Here is a 19,242-nt window from a genome sequence, read left to right as displayed (position 1 = left end):
CCTAATTTAACATTGGATCCCATTGACTGCATATTTTGGGATTTACAATTTGAACACACTTCTGATATATCGATACAGAAACACTCAGCTGCCTGGTAGTATATTACATGATACCTCTGACACTTAGTGAAGCGCAGTAAATTAAAACTGCATTAATTTCAAGTTAACACACAGTAAATGTAAATCACTATAATATACCAGTTAAGTTTCCCCATTTATGGCCATATACATACAACCTTTCACATTAGTTATAGAAACATAGACATTTCAATAGAAAATCTGAATTACTGTAGACCTGTCTAACCTACACAATGTCACTTGTCCCCAATGTTTTTGGTCATCTCATCCATTCAGTTTCTTCAGAAGTTCAAGAGATTCTTTATGGACCTGTAGAGACAACAAGAAGAAGTAGGATAGAGAATAAAGTGAGCAAATAATTAATACTCTAATGTCCAGTGAAACAGTGTCTCTAGTATTGCATTTCACCTCCTTGTCCTCCTCTGTGTGTGGAGGGTAGTCCCGTGCCTTCCTCAGCCAAAGCACAGCCTTTTCTTTGTCCTTCATGGCCATATAGGTCTTCCCCAGCATTAACATATTCTTACTGTAGAAGTTAGGATCCACTAAAGGAAAGGATACAGCAAAGGTTAAGAGATATTAGACAAACATATTTGTCTATGCATTCAGCCTACATTGACTTTGGCTCAGTTACTAAACCTGCACACTGAGAATAGCAGTGGTGTACCTTCCTCCGCTTTCAAGAAGAATGCCAAGGCCTGTGAATATTGAAAATATATAGTCAAACACGTCATAAATGTGCCTGGCATTTTAAAGTCACAAGATCTGGTACATCTACAACGGTGGGGAAAACTGATGACATCATTACCTCCTCATATGTGGCGGTCGGAGGCGAGGCGAAAATCATGGCTGCCACTTTGCGTTGGTACCATGGTAACTCAGCAAAGGCGAAACACCTGAAAGTGAGAACAGTCTTTAAACAATGACCAACAACTCTTGCCTCACAAATATATGAGTGGATTTTAACAGACTGGGCCCCAATTTGCTTTCGCTAAACAGTTGCGCAACACAAAAAAATTTGCAAAGACCAATTTGGTATCACCAAAGTGCGTCTGCCCCAACCAACACAAACTTTACACCAGTATAGACGGGGCAGTAAATGGGAGTTTACAGAGGACGTGCCAAGGGGGGTTGGCATGTTCAAACACCTATGACTTCAAAAATTACCAATAGGCGAAAATAGACATTTATTTTATCATAACGGCAGCAGTTGTCTCCTGTCTGGGATAATCCCTAGGATGAGCTCATACCACCAGTACATCCTCTAGAAAGATGTGGAAATAGGCGTATTGTATATAGTGTATTCTCGCATTGCTACATTATGCAAGCCTAAAATATCGAATGAACAATGTTGCATACATCCATCTCTTTCGCTCTTTGTGCCAATTACAAATTAAATCATGGAACCGTGCATGTCTTTGATCGGGTATACAATCAAATAGGAGAATATATTAAACATTGCATACTGTAGATTGTAGGGGGAAATGCATAATTCATAGAAAATACGTTTGTAGAGCCTTTACGCACAAACTAAAAATATGGTTGTTCGAATCATCCTGAAAGTAATTCCACTTACTCAATCCGTGGTAATATTGGGAGGGGAACATCTTATAAACTACTAGCATACAATAGGCCTATGTAAGTCTACACAATTATCCTGTGTATGTATCCCATGTATTTCTTTTTACGTTGAATATTGTCCACTATTGACGGAGACCCCAAGTAGGCCTACAATAGGCAACTGTAATAATAACCATACAGTGATAGTGTTTACAGAGAGGAAACAAAAATGTATGAAATTATGTAGATAAATTCATGTAGCCAACTGTAAGACTACAATAAAGTTGTAATTATTGTTATGGGGGTTGCGAGAGAAGGAGAATTGCCTTTGTATCTAGCAAATGATAAGAAACATGACAAAGGTCGCGACAGGTTCATTAAACCATTACAACATTTGGAAACACACAGCAGGTTGAAATTGGCGCGCCACTGTAGGTTTGTTGAGTGCTTCGATTCTGATATCACACTTCAGCTCGTAGTTACTTTCATTGCCTAAAGTTAGTATGGGCATTTTATTTGTCAAAAATGATTATCCATTCGCAGTGAGTCCTGATTGGCGAGGACAATGGACATCTGTATATCATATTCAATTATTATCCCCACCGACTCGTTGCTAGAGACCGGCCCTCTGCCTTTACGCTAACTGAAACTAAACTTTTCTCAACGATATTACCAATTTCGCAGCCATGCCCACTAAAATGTAGTGCAGCGCTCTTTTGCGGAAGCAAATTGTGGCCCTGTGAATTTCCTCACAAATAACTCACCAATGACCCATGATATGTATTGATGTGGCATCTTTTGGATTAAGCTCGATAGCTCTCTAGGGAAGAGATATTTATTATTAGAATGCTGCTAATATTCAAATGGCTACTGATGTAACTGGATATAAATGAAAAGCTTACCTCTAAATGATCTTTAATGATGTAAGAATTTCCTATTTTCACTTTGACCCCTTCGTAATCACCCACATCACTAAGACACACCGCATACCACTAAAAAAGACAGAGATGGAAGACTTCAAATAGGAGCAGTACCATATAAATAGTCACTGATGCAAACAGTATGATGGGGCACATTCACTTGTGAAATCTGTAACTTCTTCACTCAATAAGAATATCTGCTCCTTTGGAGCCACAGCATGCTAGTCAGTCTGTAACTTCAAGATTAAAACTATACTGTAGAGAGCTATTAGACCATAGTTTGTTTTACTTTGTGAGCAGCAAAACAGGCATCATTTTTCTCCAGCGCCTTCTTGGTGTATTCAAAGGCCTCGAAGGTCAGCCTCTTCTTCTCCTCTGAGGCGATGTGTGAGAGGAGGGAGAGGTCACGAGATGCTCGGGCCAACCGCCAAAGGAACTCAGCATCATCACTGGACACAGACACACACAGACACACAGACACACACACACTACTGTCACTGCTGAATGGTACCTAGCATCAGCTCATGTATACTCTCTTCCCCATACCCCACCTATAGTAAAGTCTAATATACTATTACAATGTTAGGTAGAATGAGGTGTAGGACAAAAGCACTGGGAGAACATTTTCTGGGCAAGAGACAACATTTTAAGGGTTTGTGGGACAAAAGCACGTTTGGAGAGCGGTTAAAGGGCATTCTGTGTAGTCTAAGCCGTCTGACGTCGCCTGCTGAGCCCTGAATGGTAGCTTTGTCCCAGCTTATTTACACTGAGTAAAAGACCAAAAACTGAGTCTTAATCAGTGAGAACCTGACACTGACGTCTTTGATCCATCCTAAAGCATTGCCACTTGCCCATCTCTGCAATCCTCACTGTCATACAATGGGCTACGCCGTGACTGAGTGTGATTTAAGACACCTCAATGCTTAGTTGACATGGTGGACTAATGAAGTACCTGTTCTTATATTGTAGCAGGAGCTGATATAGTTTCTCTGTCTCCCCACAACTGTACAGGTAATCTGCTTGTTCCAAAACCTCTTCAGCTGAAATGCAAATAAAATTGTCATGAATAAAAAGGGTCAAGGCATCAACTGTACTGTACTTTGCATGTTTAAAGAGCATTTGAAATTAATTGACTTTAATGCATTTGTCTGATTCATTTTTTCCACTTATCAGTTAATTGGCATTTTAAACCATTTTGAATAGCTGTAGCCTATTCAGGTAGACTACCTTTTTCTAGAGCATGGACCACAGTTGCACTATGCACCCTCTTGTAAGCTTCATGGCCCAGATAAGACAGTGTAGGTAAGCTGAGCAAGAATGCTGTTCGTCCACCCTGTATGAGAACAGAGTTGGTTAACATGAAGCTATAAGGAAACTAACCAAAATATGAATCTAAACATTCATGAGACAATGCTCAGTATCGATCCTGATGTGGTTGATATAGGCTACCAGTGAATTTTCCCCATTTAGTGAGCTAACTTGTTAGTGTGCCTTTTGTTATTTAGATTCTACAATTAGACGCACTCTCTCCACTGAGGCCAACTCTCTCTGACCGAGGGTAGCCCCGAGACAAACAAATGTGGAGGGGCAACTTTGAATCAAGGCAGTGAGCCAGTCTACAGTTCAACCCATGTTTATGTTGACAAACAAAAACGATTTTGTCTTGGAACCAGTTCAGGAGTGTACACAAAAAACCAATAGGACAGCAATAACAACAACAAAAAGAACAATAGCAATTATAATAATAATGGCAATAATTAATTCGATTAAAAAAATCCAAGGAGAAATCAATAATGATATATATAATAATATATATAATGATGGAAAACGAGGAATAATAATAATAATGATGATATAACCCAAAGAGGGATATCTATGTAGCATTTAGATCAGTGGGCATTATTGGCCTTTCACCTACATACGCCCGATAATGTTAAAAGACCATAGGCATAGGCTATTTTCAAACAAATGCAATGCTCTTTACGGCTGGCATGTGACAACATAACATTCATGGATGACTTCAAAAACTCTTCCACTGTTTGTATACAACATCAAAAGAAAATGCCGCAGTTTTATTTACGGTAAGAGATGAAGTTGTCTTCCTGAAAACAGTCAAGTATTGCTGTTTTTGTCCCCTGATGTGGATGTTCTTGCAAGCCGGTACCGATAGCACCGTTCGAGCGGCACATCGCATGAAAGTTAATCCTGTCATCCTCACTTAACTCCAAAAGTGGACTGGTGGGTTTATTGAGCCTAGAAAGTAGAAAATAAATGTAACGTGGGGCATTCAGAATAACAATCACTCAAAAACGTTGCAGAACAAAAATAACTTCGCAGGGTTCGTGTAAACTGTTTATAACGATTAATGGGTCATATTTCTTGCGACCTGTCGAGATGGTCAGTCATCAGCAAATATTTGCCATACATTAATTTATTCTAATAATAAACTTCTTAATGCTTTCGGTGGTAGTTCAAAATAGCACAGATGGGGCAGAAGTTCTTGAATGCACCATGATAAAATGGGTTCCCGTCCTATGCTGTCAAGAGGAAATAATAACTACCTATTAAGACGTTCCTAGGTACGATCCATTTCTGTTCACCAAGATAGGTAACTAGCGTAGCTAGCTACATTATTATAAAAATATGTATTTGAGCCTACATTATTATAAGCTTGAATACAATACAATATGTGTTGTCTTTACAGTAAGAAACATTGATAGTAGGAACTAGGGAGCACTCGGAGGACTTGAGTAGCGTCCGATGACGTAAGTTGCGGAGGTGAGATCTGTGCTATCACCTGATCAACATTCTGTAAATGTTGCCGAGTAGACGGGTACCAGATTTTAGTTTAAATAATCCAAACATACTTCTGTACATTATAGGCGCAATATGCAGTCCAGATAGGACACAGTGAGCTGGTTGGCCCCAGTAAAATGCTAGCAACATTTAGTAAGACACCGCTTTAGACTCCCAACTCACCTGATCTATATTCCAGAAGTGTTGCCGAGTAGATTGTGGATTGTGTCCATATGTGCCCTATGCAGTCCAGCAGTCTTTCATCAGGGGAATTAGAGGAATTACAAACCCTTACAGATAAATTAAATATAATTTGTGGTTAATTTATCCATATTTACTGTTTCTAAATGCTTAAACAAGTGTAACGGGGGCGCTTTTATTATGAAGAAATTCTCATTTACATACACGCGAGCTAAGTGGGCGGAGTTCCAGTGTTCTCGGAACAAGCGAGTTGGGTTTGTTTATAGCTACTAAAAATCTACGCTTCTTTGAGAAGTCTTACTCTGTTTGTTTACAGATGTGAGTACGAGTGAATCGTCAACAGTGTGAACACCTTCATCTTGACAGCAACCTGCCTACACCAAAAAGAGTAAGTAGCGAAGTTTCACCAGAGAGGGATATGCGACTGTCAATTGATATTAACGGTCTTTGGTTTCACCCTCTTTACACTAAGCAGGCGTAGCTCGGTATTTTAACTATGTAGCTTGTAATTGATCGTTGTAACTATAGTATGATTACGTTTTTCTATAATGTTTGATATTGGTTTGCCGTGATGTGTCATGTTGCTAAAAAATAAATAAAGTGCTTGGTCTCTCACACAGCTAGCTAGCTAACATAGGCGTAGCTGCTGTCAAGCCATGACTAGCCTGTCAACTAGCCCTGATGTGGCTAGCCTCCGAGTAGTCCGACTCCTATCCAGATAAACTGGACGCTAGCTTGTCATCAGGCCTTCGCGCTACCATAGCAGTCCCCTATTATAGCAGGCTAGTAAGCCAAATGACTGCCGTTGTTGCTGTCCACGCCCAGCTATTTACTAATTATTGCAGCATAGGAGGAGAGCATAGCAGAGGGGTCTGGTAACCATTAGCTAGGGGTCTGGCTCCTTGGTTGCCGATTCATAGTTTCCATGACATGAGTCATGTTGGCAAACTACTGCATAGTAAAATTAAGCTATATTCAACACGGGTAAAAAAAAAAAACACTTCTTGGGTGTGGAACGAACAAGTTACGTAATTTGAGTCGTACACTCCCAGCCCCACATTACGCGATCTGGTTTCCTGCCTCGCACACGTTCATCTAATAAAATGCATTATTATTATTATTATCTGTCCTGATCGCTTTTAATGCGGGTATACAAAAATAACGGTCGCTCGCACACGGGTAATGTGTGTGTGTGTGTGTGTGTGTGTGTGTGTGTGTGTGTGTGTGTGTGTGTGTTGAAAGCAGATATGGCAGCAGCGCAGTGTGTGACGAAGGTGGAACTGACCATTTCCTGTGATAATCTACTGGATTTGGATTTTGGCTCCAGGTCTGACCCTCTATGTGTGCTGCTCATGAACACCTCTGGGTCCCAGTGGTATGAGGTCAGTCATTGGTTGGAACCTGGAAACAAGGCCACATTGTAAATGTTAACTAACCCAGCTGAAAAAGATGCTTGAATTATTGTCAGTACCGCACTTCATAATGTGTAAAGCATCTCAGTGAAAAAGACATGTAGCCTGCCACCAAGAACAGTTAAAGATTAAGAGGCCAGTTTAGTGTTATCAATTGTTTTTATGTATATTTATTTTGAGACTGTGTGAAAAGTTAAAGTTTGTCTGTATAGGTTGGCCGCACAGAGACAGTACAGAATTGCCTCAAGCCACAGTTTGCCAAGAAGTTTGTGATCGACTACTACTTTGAGGTGGTGCAGAAACTGAAGTTTGGAGTCTACGATATTGACAATCAAACAGTTGACCTAAGCGATGATGACTTCCTGGGGGAATTTGAGTGCACCTTGGGCCAGGTAAAATCTTCTCCCCTCAACTTGTATGGGACATTTTAGTTTGTCATGGTGTAACACTATTGTTTCTGTTACTCAGAGATATGGGTAACATCATGTCCACAAAGGCTCTCACAACATATTGAGATATCCTGTCAAACCTGTAACTTCATTCCACATGTTCCATTTGTCTATTTGTTTTGTTTTGCATGGCAAGTGAGGCCATACAAAACAAATAGACAAATTAAACATGTGACTTTTTTGCAGTTTTACGTGTCCACTTCATATATTTTTTAATCCTGCATCAAATTCTCAATTTCAGGTGGTGTCCAGTAGGAAGCTGACTCGCCCACTTGTCTTGAAGCACAATAAACCAGCAGGAAAAGGGACCATTACAGTGAGTGTCATTTAGAAGTCTCATTGGGTCAGCATTACAGTAATGTTGCCCTGAATGGTTATCTCACATTGGGCCATTCTAATGTTTTGAGTGTGTGACCACTACCCACAGTTCAGTCAACCCACAAATAAGGGAGATAACAAAACAATAGCATCACTTCACCTTTTCATGTTTGTTTTGTTTCCCTTTTCTTTGTAGATAAGTGCTGAAGAAATAAGTGACAACAGGGTGGTGAATTTTGAGGTTGAAGCCAGGAAACTTGACAACAAGGTATAATCGTAACTTTGCTAAATTCCTCAACCGATGTGCTAAAGTGATAAACTGCACAGCTGGAGACAGTCTTAATGTCGTAATTGCTGCCTGTCTCCAGAAATGACTAGTGTCTCCAGTTATATTTACATTCTGCAGTTTATGACATATGGCCTTTTATAGCATATCGCAATCACACAATAATTACATTTTTTATTTTAATGAAGCTGATTAATGCACGTGTTGAAGCTGATGTTTGAAAGATGGAATGACTGTTCTCAGGATTTCTTTGGGAAGTCCGACCCCTATCTGGAGTTCTACAAGCAGACAGAGACTGGATGGCAGCTGGCCCATAGAACAGAGGTGCAGTACCACACCGACTTTCACTATGACAGCTCCCATGATCTGGAAATGAAAACAAAAAACACAGTTTTCACTCTGGGATGTTATTTTCTTTAGATGCTCTCTAGACAATAGTTGGGTGGGGCAACAATGATGTGGGGGCAACAGCGGGGGGCAATTTTCATCCAGTTCTGTAGTTTCCCCAGGTTGTAATTGCCAAAGAGGAAGTTGTGTTGTTACTGTGTAATATCCCGATCATATTGACTGACTTTGCATAATATGCTGCTACTCTCACTCTAGTTATCATGTTGTGGCGTAGGAGAAGGGAACATGACAATCCCCTCTGTACTGTACTGAGAAGTTTTAAGAACAAGGGTTATGTCAAACAACATCACCATAGCAAATTCACATCGTGTTGGATTGAATTGCCATGTATTTGCTGTTGTTCCCTGAGAGACAATGTTTTTAATAGCTGAGTTTGTTATGAATTTTATTGCCTCTCCTCTTTGTCCAGATGCCTATTATTGAATAGAGCAAAGTTTAATCTGGCTTGGTTTGCCTGCTCTCAGCTGTATCCAGATGTTGATGTTGTGTTACTACATGTGGCTGATGTGAATGTCCCTGTGTGCTGTGCAGGTGGTGAAAAACAACCTGAACCCAACATGGAGACCCTTCAGAATCCCCCTGCGGTCTCTTTGTGGAGGAGACATGGATAAACCAGTAAAGGTACACACACACACACACACACACACACACACACACACACACAGATTCAAGTGCATTTAAATACTTTATTTGGATTCCAATTTTTTGGGGGGGAATATACCCCTCGCCACACACACATGCTTTGATGTAACATTTATCCCAGATTTCCCTGTGATTTGCATGATAATTAACACAAAATTCCCCTTTGAACGCTGTCTTAAGATACATATTTATGTTTACTGGCAGAGTAAAGCAATAGAAACAGTAGAATTGCATTGTCTCTTGCATTTAAGAATGGATTTTATATGGTGGTCGGTCTCTGGACAGATGAACTACAGTTAGGGCATTTATTTTTATGTTGACAATTGGTGATTTTCAGCTTTTAATGCCTAAATCAATCTTGTAAGGAAGAACTACTTCCTACACTTCAGGACAAGTGAGTTTTACCCATGTCATCCTGGTGTGTGTGTCCAACTCATGTGCCTTCAGATGAAGGGTGAAGTGTGTGTGTGAGTAGTGAAAACACACCCTGCACCCATCCTTTGGTGGGTCACTCTCAACACTCATTCATTCAGTTGGGGTGGTCTCACATGAATTCCTGCTTTGCTACAGTACAAGGAAGGCATCATTTCTTTCCATCAGCATCTAAGGCTTACATGTGAAACCAAAGGCTTACATGTCCTCAACACAAAAGGATCACCAGATTCAGCCCTTCCATAGACTTCCTTCTTCTCTCGTTTGACTAATGGAGATGGTGGGATGATGAGGCCTCTGGCATCCTCCTTTTGCTGTGCAATAGTGTTATCTGTGTGTTACGTATGCCCTGAGCTTGGTTTGTTATCTTCACTTGATTCCCATCTAACACCGTGGGGTTTGGGTTCGGGGTTAACCATTGCATGCTCTTCTCAGTCACCCTCCTTGATGCCAACTGAATATGCTGTTGAAGTTGCAGTTCAAGTATGTTTGTTTGTAACTCGTCTCTTCCTCAGGTGGAGTGTTACGATTATGACAACGACGGCTCTCACGACCTCATTGGAATCTTCGAGACCAATCTGACACGTCTGCAAGAGGCAGCGCGCCATTCACCGGTGGGATTTATTTAACCTTTATCTATTCAGGAAGACGCTCTGAGACTGAGGTCTCTTTTGTGGGTGTGCCCTGATGACAATAGAACATGATTACAAAACAACACCTTAAAAAACACAACACTACAAAACACACACATTGATCAATCAAAACGAGAGCATGTCTCTGTAAACTGGTCCCTAACCAAGGACCTCAAACTGGTGTTAAGGAGCAAGTGCTCCAACCTTAGTCTGCCCTGAAGATTATTCCATGTCCTGAGAAACACAGTAAAATCACTAACCCTAACCCTAACCCTTTAGACACAAGGGCTGTCCCTGACAAAATAATAACAATTTTCTTTTTTTCGACTAATCAATTAGTCAACATTTTTAAACCACTCTGCAGCATGTCTGCTTACAGTAACTGCACCAACTATAAACTCACTGGCTAGGTAACTGCCGGGCTTGCATTACTGCTAACGCACTCAGCAGCTGAACTGTGAACACATCCAGATAGCTATGATAGCTCTGTGATTTGCAAAATATCAGACAAGAAATGCCTACCGGTATGGCCATTTAAACCACAACTTGGGCATGGAATGTGGTTTCATATTCCTCAAAAATAATAGAGGAGTGGATTTCTCCAAATAAGTGTTCAGTAATACTTGGACTGTAACTGGCTTTTTCTTGCTCATTTTTGTGAGCCACACACTTGGCATTGTTAGAAAGCTGAGATTCAGCCATCTGAACTCAAAATATGTTTAGGGGTCCTAGCGACTGAAAATGATGGGGCAAGCAAGCCACATATAGGAGGGCGCATGTGGCATGACTTGTTAACATTAATAAACCATACAATGCAGAAAACAAGTTTGTTATTGAATAATTGCATTTTTAATAAGTGTGGACCATTCTTCGAACACATTAAAGCCTTATATAATTTCAGTACCAGCATTATGTCTTAGAATTATGGGCTGTGCCATCCCCGATCTCCGGAATGGATAAGTCCTGTCAGACAGGCTGGAACTTTTTGTGTGTAGCTTGTGCTCCATGAGAGAACACAATTAGCGACTGCTCGACTAAAACAATCGTGGTCGACTAAGAGCAAGACAACCAAATAGTTGACTAGTGGACTAAACGGGGTCAGCCCTAGTAGACACCCGTGGAATATTAAAAAGTAGCAAGCTCTGATCACCACTAGGTTGCCATAAAAGCAATGATGTGAGGTAAAATTTACGTTTTAAAATAAACTGCTTTAATATAAAAAATAAAATCCAATGATAAGCCCTTCTCAAAGAATCCCAACCCACAGATGATTTACCCACAGATGACGTTGATTTACTATGGGTCTGTCTGTCTGTTGAAAATAGCATGACTTTCACTCAACCACAAATTGAGATCACAGCAATTTATGTTTATGTTTTTGTTCTCTGTCTTACTCTAGTAAATACGATGTCTATTGGTCCACGTTTAAATGTTTTGCTCCTCTCCCCAGGCGGAGTTTGAATGCATCAACAGTAAGAAGAAACAGAAGAAGAAACACTATAAAAACTCTGGTGTTGTGAGTGTGAAGCTATGCCAGGTACTTCTATGTTATTCACTCTAATAACAACTTCATTAAATACTCAGTTGATATTCTACCCCCATCATACCCAAGAGGAAATAATGACAGCAATACATAGAGTGGTTTTAGCCATTATATTTTTTTGTAATGACCATCATGCCAGCCAGGCTGTTAGCAGAAGTGTTTGGAGGGCATTAGCTTCTTCTAAGTATAGAAGCATCTCAAAGTGTTTTTTATCTTGGATCATACAGGTGGTGAAGGAGTATACTTTCCTGGACTACATCATGGGCGGTTGCCAGTTGAACTTCACTGTAAGTAAAGTATGATGGTTATTTATCATAATCAGTGTGAGAGTTACCCTTTTTGTTGAGTTGACTAGCCTTGTTAATGAATAGCTGAATGTGTAATGTATCTTGTCTTCAAGAATATGATGAGTTCAGTCCAGTCTCTCTGCCCCAACAACTGTCTAGGTTGGCATTGACTTCACTGGGTCCAACGGTGACCCCAAATCTCCCCAGTCCCTCCACTACATCAGCCCCCAGGGGTATAACGAGTACCTCTCTGCCATCTGGTCTGTTGGCATGGTCATCCAAGACTACGACAGGTAAACGGAGCTATACACCGTTGTTACATTATGGATAACCTGACACTCACACCCTTACGTTTGCTAATCCCACACTTGTGTTAAATTTCACCCCTCTGCAGTGACAAGATGTTCCCTGCCTTTGGCTTTGGAGCCCAGATCCCTCCCACCTGGCAGGTGAATATAGATCATTATTTAGTGTGATAATTGCAAATGTTAGCTTTACGTATATAATACCGGTTGGATTGAAAAATGTTATGTACTGATGTTGGTAATCTAGGGTGTAGGCCTACGGATCAAGTACAATGTAATGTGTTTTACAGGTTTCCCATGAGTTTCCTTTAAGTTTCAACCCTGAAAATCCATTCTGTGCAGGTACGTTGACGGGGGACTGTTTGGGAGGGGGTAAGACCAAAACAATATGGGAGTGTGTTAACAAGCAATCTGACGGATTTTAGTGATGCCAGCCTTGATTTGAATGTGTAGAACTATTTAGTTGAATGAGCCTGGCGGACATCCTGAAGAAGTCGCACCCTCACCATTTGTCAATTCCTTTGGGGTTGTAATGTGTCTCACACCTTGTCCTTTGTTGGGAATGATATTTAAGGGGAGGGACAGCATGATATTCTTTGAGTTTTGGGTTAGGCCCGTCACGTCACGGGCACCATTCTCCCGTGTTGTCGTTGACGCACATTAACGTATGGTGAAAACCTACAGTCATATGTTGCTTTGAAACTGTTAAATTGGTTATTTTGTTGATACTCTATTCTCATTCTTCCTATGTGATGTTGTGCGCTAAAGGTTCTGTTAATACAGCACGACATAATCGTGACCAGGTTCTCCCATTTAATGTTCTAATGTTCACATGCATCGTTAATGACACACAGAGTGAGTCAACAGCTTCAGATATTGGCCTGAGCGTAAACTCCTCGCAATCCGATTTATCTTAACTTGAGGGCATGGTAAAAATAGCATTTTTGGGTATTCTTAATGGAATCTTGGATCAATTGTCTGTCACACAGTGATAAGCAAAGCATTGTCAATCATGATCAATCATGAAATATCTTTTGGAGTCAGATATAACGTAACGTTAACTTGTCTTAGTTGGTCATGTCCATAACTGTTAGAAGTAATCATTGGGAATAAATGTATGTCTTATGTTTGTCCTGTCATCTATTTTTCAGTGTTTATTTTCATGTTCTATAGCACAAGTGCTTAGATGTGTGTGTTTGTGTTGTGCAGGTATCGAGGGTATAGTGGAGGCCTACAGAGTGTGTCTACCTCAGGTGAAGCTTTACGGTCCCACCAACTTCTCCCCCATCATCAACCACGTGGCCCGCTTCGGTCTGCAGGCAACCCAGCAGAAGACAGCTTCTGTGAGTAATGGCTACCACCACGTACTCCCTCTGTCCGTCCCTGCACTCCTTACCCATGCTAATCCTTTCTCCCTCAAATTACTGTTACTGGAACAGAACAATCATTTTATTAAATCTTGACCCATCATTTACACCGCTCTTAAGCTCTTTGGTGGTATTGACAGAGAATAGTCTGCTGTTACTGTTCATGCCACATGTTAACAATATACATCCTCCTTCTGCCTCTTCTTCTTCTTCTTCTTATTATTATTATTCTTCCTTCCTGCCTGCAGCAATACTTTGTCCTCCTCATCATCACGGACGGTGTGATCACAGACTTGGACCAGACGCGCAGCGCCATCGTCAATGCCTCGCGCCTCCCCATGTCCATCATCATCATCGGCGTTGGCGGGGCAGACTTCAGCACCATGGAGGTTTTGGACGGGGATGACGGGCGTCTGCGATCGCCCACAGGAGAGGTGGCCGTACGAGACATCGTCCAGTTTGTGCCATTCAGAAAGTTCCAGAACGTAAGTATCCTTGATGACACATTGTTCTGTTTACTGGAAGATCCATGGCTTAAACTTGAAGACTTGATTTTATGTTCACGCACTGTTATGTGACCACTTGTCTTGGTCAGCTGATCTAGAATAACCCTTTTCATTGCTAAAACAAGCATGTTTTAATTAAAAGTAGTAGTTTCATTATTTTTTTTTATTGCTTTTTTTGTTAGGCTAATACACCATGTGATGCCCTATAGCTTCTGTATAAAGGGCATATTTGCCTCTGGGAAGCAGAGACAGTTGGACATCCCAACCCCCCGCCCCCAACCCTAGAGCTTCCCATCCAGCTTTGTTACTTTGCCTTGTGTATCCATGTCATTTCAGGCAACGAGTGAAGCTCTTGCTCAGTGCGTACTGGCAGAGTTGCCTGAGCAAGTGGTGTCCTACTTCAGTATGCAAAAGCTGCAACCTCCCCATGAGCCCAATGAGCCAAATCCTTCATAGAAACGTAGGGGTACCAACTGCTTCAGTTACTCCCCCTGGCTTCAACCCTAACTAAGTGCGTGCTTGCATGGTATGTCTGGCATACAGTAGATGTAGAACTAACCCCTATTTCCATTTATATCATTACCTTTCATCTATCTATAAGAGACCAGATTTGCACTGTTGATTATTTTTTTTTTAAGTAATTCAATACATTGAGGCATGAGTTTGTTTATGTTGTTGTTGGACTGACTGCATCATTACATATAACTCATATACAGCAGGCCATGAGTCTTGAACTTGCATGCAGTATAAAAGAAGCTTGAGAAAAAGGTGCAACATATTTACACTGTGGCTAGTAAAATGTTATGAAAGTCCATACATCATAAACTGCAGAATGTAAACATAACTGGAGAATTAACGGTAAATACAAAATGACTCTGCAACTAATTACTATTTTTGTAGTTGAGTATTCTGTCTTTTTTTTTTTTTTGGAATGTTCTATAGAATCATGACTCATGGTGCATCGTCTAACCAACAGGAGGTTGGAGGACGTTTGTGTAACCACCGTGACGGATGCCTTTGCCATAACATCGCAGCACTCTAAGCTCTTGCTTCTCCCTACATGTATAGTTGCCTGCCTCTCTTGCTAACTCACACTGTTATTTTCACCTCCTTCCTTTCTCCATCTCCATTACACTCTACTCCCACCTTAACCGTTCCGACACGATCCCAACCGTAACGGTCTCTCTCTCTCTCCCTCCCTCCCTCCCTCCAGGCTCCCAAGGAGGCGCTGGCTCAGTCTGTGTTAGCTGAGGTCCCTGGCCAGTTGGTGTCCTACTTCAACATGAACAAGCTGAGTCCCCCCAACACCAACACCCCCCCTGCTCCTGCGGCTACCACAGACGGACCACCCTAGAGCAGCTACTAACAACATGGCGATCTGTCCCAAACACCCAAGAGGAGCCAACCCCAGCACTCCAATCCCTCCTTCAGTCTCGCCATGTTGCAGTACACATTTTACAGTACACTAAGTACACTTAGTTAGTCGCTGATCTTTTATACTTTTTTTGAATTATTTTTTTTAGGTATAATTTTTGTATAAATCATAATCTGGTGGTTTGTTATGAATTTATATATGTTTTCACTGTTTGACAAATGTTATTTACTTGCATTTAACAGACAGCTATATATGCAAGGACTGGCCATCCATTAGATCAAAGTTAGAGTTAAACAAGCTTATATTTTGGGTTCGGTTGAACTAAGATGGTTGAACTAAGCTCATGAGGCATTTATACATTATATTCTTCAATTGTCAATAGCTATATATCATTCATTTAAATGTCCATTGGTGTACTGATCCCAGATTGCCCCTTTAATGTCTCCAAACCAGCCAAATTCCAATTTTTTCGTGTGCATGGATTGATTTGACCACATTAGTGAGCTGCCCTAGGGAGAAAATATGGTTGTATTTGAATGAAAATGTAATTCAAGCCACTTGAATAGGTAATCATGTATGCAGGTTTTATGATTGACTTGATAGTCATATGGTATTCATCTCTCCACTATAAAATTGTTTAATTTTTTATACATTTCGTGTTGATAATTTCAACAGAGTATATCCAATATAGAATTATGTTTGTGCAGCATATTTCATTTTTACTTCTGTGCCAATTACGCTCAGCCACTTTATGGTCTTGTACCATTTGTATTTTATGTAAGCATAAATAAAGATAACGTCTTTGGTTTTAATTAACTTCAGTATTAATTATGTATGCCATATTTTGTGACCTTCCCTTATTTAGCCTTCCCATTCCTGTAATAATATCATTTGTCATAGACTAAATGTACTTAAACTGGATTATTTTGTTATTAATTGTTTACAGAAGGGTAGATTACATAATAAATGTATTGGGCTTAATAGTTACAACCAAATGGCTGTCTTTCTGCTGTGTGCCTTTAAATGCCATTACATTGTGCTATATTCATAAGGAATCAAGCATGTCTCCTTACTCAGTGGTGAATCCAAGTCAGCTTTAATGTGAGTTAATCTCTGCAAGTGTCATCTTTTTGTCTCATTAAAAAAATATTGTTCACTCGGTCTGTTACTTGGTTTCCCTGCAGTACCAGCTGGATGTAATGTCATACTTTTTTAGTTTGTACTGTTTTCTTTAAGGCATTAAATGAAGACTGATGAATATGGTACACTCAGAGGACACTGCACATGGAGTTAACATTTGAATATAATTTTATGAAGAAAAAAAATGTTCCATTTACAATACACAAAGTTTAACATCACCATCATATTGGCTAGGACAGATATGTTACCCCTCACTGACCAATCCAAAGGTAACTGACAGACAACTGTCACTAAACAAGACCACAATTCAAAGTTACAAAGTGAATAATACAATGACATTACCACATCTGTGGTTTGATTGACTCTTTGATAGCCGTCATAAAAAGCAGTATCAGATGTCTCACCCTCACTATTTCTGCTCTGCTGGCGCAGCCTGGAAAGGAAGATGGGGAACATGAACCCCAGGTGGTATTTCAGCCATTCTGTGACAATAATGAAGTACTGTAAGTCAGATAGCGTCATTATGTTTCTTAATGATAAATGCTCACTTAGGAAGCATATTTCCATATCCACGATCTTAGGTTGGAATGTTGTTCATACCAAAGGCTCTCATTGAGAGGCCATGAGCCTGATTGGTGAGGTTCTCTCATGAGGCATAGCATGGTCTCAGTGTTAAAATAGTAGGTGTTATTACCCTGTTTAATGACTAAGAAAGACGGACATAAGCACCAGTGGACATGTACAGCAGTCTTGTCTGGGTAATAACTTTGGTTCTGTACCTTGAGTTTCTACAGGAAGGCGCTTCTTGTCCCTGGGTGTGTCATCTGCATGGGGACAATGGGGGGAAGTGGGGGAGGGGCGCTTCTTCGCTGCAGTAAACAAAAGAGAATAATGATTGCAATGCAACAATTTAAAAAAATGATCAGAACTCACTCACTCTGCCCCACTCTATAACACTGGCAAGCAAACACTTACACTCTCTACACCTGCTTTGTGCTCTGTGCAAATTAGATGATTTTATACAATGCATCATCATCTCTCTCTCTCTCTCTCTCTCTCTCTCTTTCTCTCTCTCTCTCTCTCTCTCTCTCTCTGTCTCTCTGTCTCTCTCTCTCTCTCTCTCTCTCTCTCTCTCTCTCTCTCTCTCTCTCTCTCTCTGTCTCTCTGTCTCTCTGTCTCTCTCTCTCTCTCTCTCTCTCTCTGAGAAGAGTGGAGGTAATCCTGGTGCAGTTCGCCATGTGATCAGTTGGTGTCTCTCAGACCACAGTCACTACCAGCTTTGTTAAGTCAGTATACTTTCCCTCTGTGCTGTACTATACTGTTTGTCCCCTGAATAGAAACCAATGGATCACCATAGTGGCTGACTGAGACATTGTCTCAGGAATGAATAATTGGTCTTGATTGATCTTTGGTTTCATAATTGTTTTATCTTCTGTGCATTTTTATCAAAATGTAAGTGTGTACACTTAAATATACTTGAAATAAACTTGAAACTTGGTTATGACAAATGGAAACCAGGGTCTGATGCAGAACTATACAACACTGTATCTACTGTTCATCTGGCATTGTATTTATTAGAAAGATACAACAATGGTTCTCTATACTGTACTTCCTAAAATACTCTTTTGTCACTTGAAAATAATGTATTTCAACAAGTATCTCATATGATGGACTATGCAGGGCTATGCATTTCAGAAAACATACATACTGTAGGAATGGAGCATACTCTGCATAGCCAGAAACAGGTGGGATTTCTGTTATGTTTTTACCTGTACCTCAAAGGGAATAGGATTTCACAACAGCTCTAAACCACTCTACAGTATAGTATACCATTTTTTCTCAGTCAAGAACAGTTACCGTAAAATCTAAAACAGGTGACAGAAAGCAAAAAACCTTTTAAATAAAACTCTAAGTCATACTTCGTCCCCCTGACCTTCTTAAGTCACAAATACAGCAAATCTCCTAATCTCCCCTAATCTCCTTTCAGCTACTTTTCCCACACTATGCAAGTCATAGTGTGGGAGATGCCTGTGAGAGATCCACCTCCAAGCAGCTGCAGTCACATAGTCCACTATTGCACCTTGATGTACTGAACTATAAACAGCACATGAATAAGCTGTACACAGCAACCTACAGTACATGTGCCAGATGGCTTAAACAGTGGAAAGATCTTAACACAACCCAAACAGCTCTGAAGAGCTCTGAAGAGCTGTTTGTTTCTGAAGAGCTCTGAAGAGCTGTTTGTACTCTTGACACACGATTGTTATTATTATCTCAGTACAGTTACACCTCTACTACTATGAACTTTTCTTTTTCTCTATATTCCCATATTCATATGAAATTCCCTACCGTAACTTTTTAATATTATCTTTAAATTAATTCTGGTCCTCACACCAGTTATGAGCCACAGGGGCATACAATACCTTTACAAGCCTTGTGCTGTTGGGTACTGGCCATGCTTGCTAGATGGAACCCACATTCTTACCCTTGAGCAGCACCCTCTGCAATGTTGGCAGGGTCTGCTGGTTTAGCTGGGGCTGGGGTTGGCACTGCGACTGGTGCTGTGGCAGGAGCTGGGGCTGGGGCTG

General features: G+C 40.6%; 2 protein-coding genes across 5 annotated transcripts; one reads left to right on the top strand and one right to left on the bottom strand.

The window, feature by feature from the left end:
• Window positions 1–21: 21 nt before the first annotated feature.
• On the bottom strand, window positions 22–5,613 carry rmdn1 (regulator of microtubule dynamics 1). The gene is made up of 11 exons (XM_083680760.1): window positions 5,535–5,613; window positions 4,636–4,808; window positions 3,783–3,888; window positions 3,508–3,595; window positions 2,845–3,004; window positions 2,538–2,627; window positions 2,400–2,455; window positions 884–971; window positions 743–773; window positions 487–620; window positions 22–387 (listed from the first exon to the last, which is right to left on the bottom strand). The coding sequence occupies exons 2-11, from the start codon at window positions 4,765–4,767 to the stop codon at window positions 343–345; spliced, it is 930 nt and encodes a 309-aa protein (XP_083536886.1). The 5' UTR covers window positions 4,768–4,808; window positions 5,535–5,613; the 3' UTR covers window positions 22–342.
• On the top strand, window positions 5,397–16,670 carry cpne3 (copine III). Of its 4 annotated transcripts, none has more exons than XM_083680726.1 (17): window positions 5,397–5,504; window positions 5,869–5,940; window positions 6,798–6,934; window positions 7,177–7,356; window positions 7,655–7,729; window positions 7,928–7,999; window positions 8,261–8,341; window positions 8,957–9,046; window positions 10,015–10,113; window positions 11,582–11,668; window positions 11,902–11,961; window positions 12,121–12,254; window positions 12,356–12,410; window positions 12,557–12,608; window positions 13,476–13,609; window positions 13,882–14,118; window positions 15,353–16,670. In XM_083680726.1, exons 3-17 carry the CDS (start codon window positions 6,800–6,802, stop codon window positions 15,491–15,493), a joined length of 1,632 nt encoding a protein of 543 aa, XP_083536852.1. In that variant the 5' UTR covers window positions 5,397–5,504; window positions 5,869–5,940; window positions 6,798–6,799; the 3' UTR covers window positions 15,494–16,670. The 4 variants fall into 4 exon arrangements, with proteins under 4 accessions (XP_083536852.1, XP_083536851.1, XP_083536850.1 ...); XM_083680724.1 differs by lacking the exons at window positions 5,397–5,504; window positions 5,869–5,940 and adding exons at window positions 6,703–6,758; window positions 14,476–14,599 and having other exon boundaries at window positions 6,795–6,934; window positions 15,353–15,490; XM_083680725.1 differs by lacking the exon at window positions 5,397–5,504 and having other exon boundaries at window positions 5,808–5,940.
• Window positions 16,671–19,242: the final 2,572 nt, after the last annotated feature.

The sequence above is a fragment of the Argentina silus genome, assembly GCF_951799395.1.
Source record: "Argentina silus genome assembly, chromosome: 1".
Lineage (NCBI taxonomy): Eukaryota > Metazoa > Chordata > Actinopteri > Argentiniformes > Argentinidae > Argentina > Argentina silus.
Note: the sequence above shows the minus strand (reverse complement) of the source record. Positions and strands in the feature narration are given on the sequence as shown.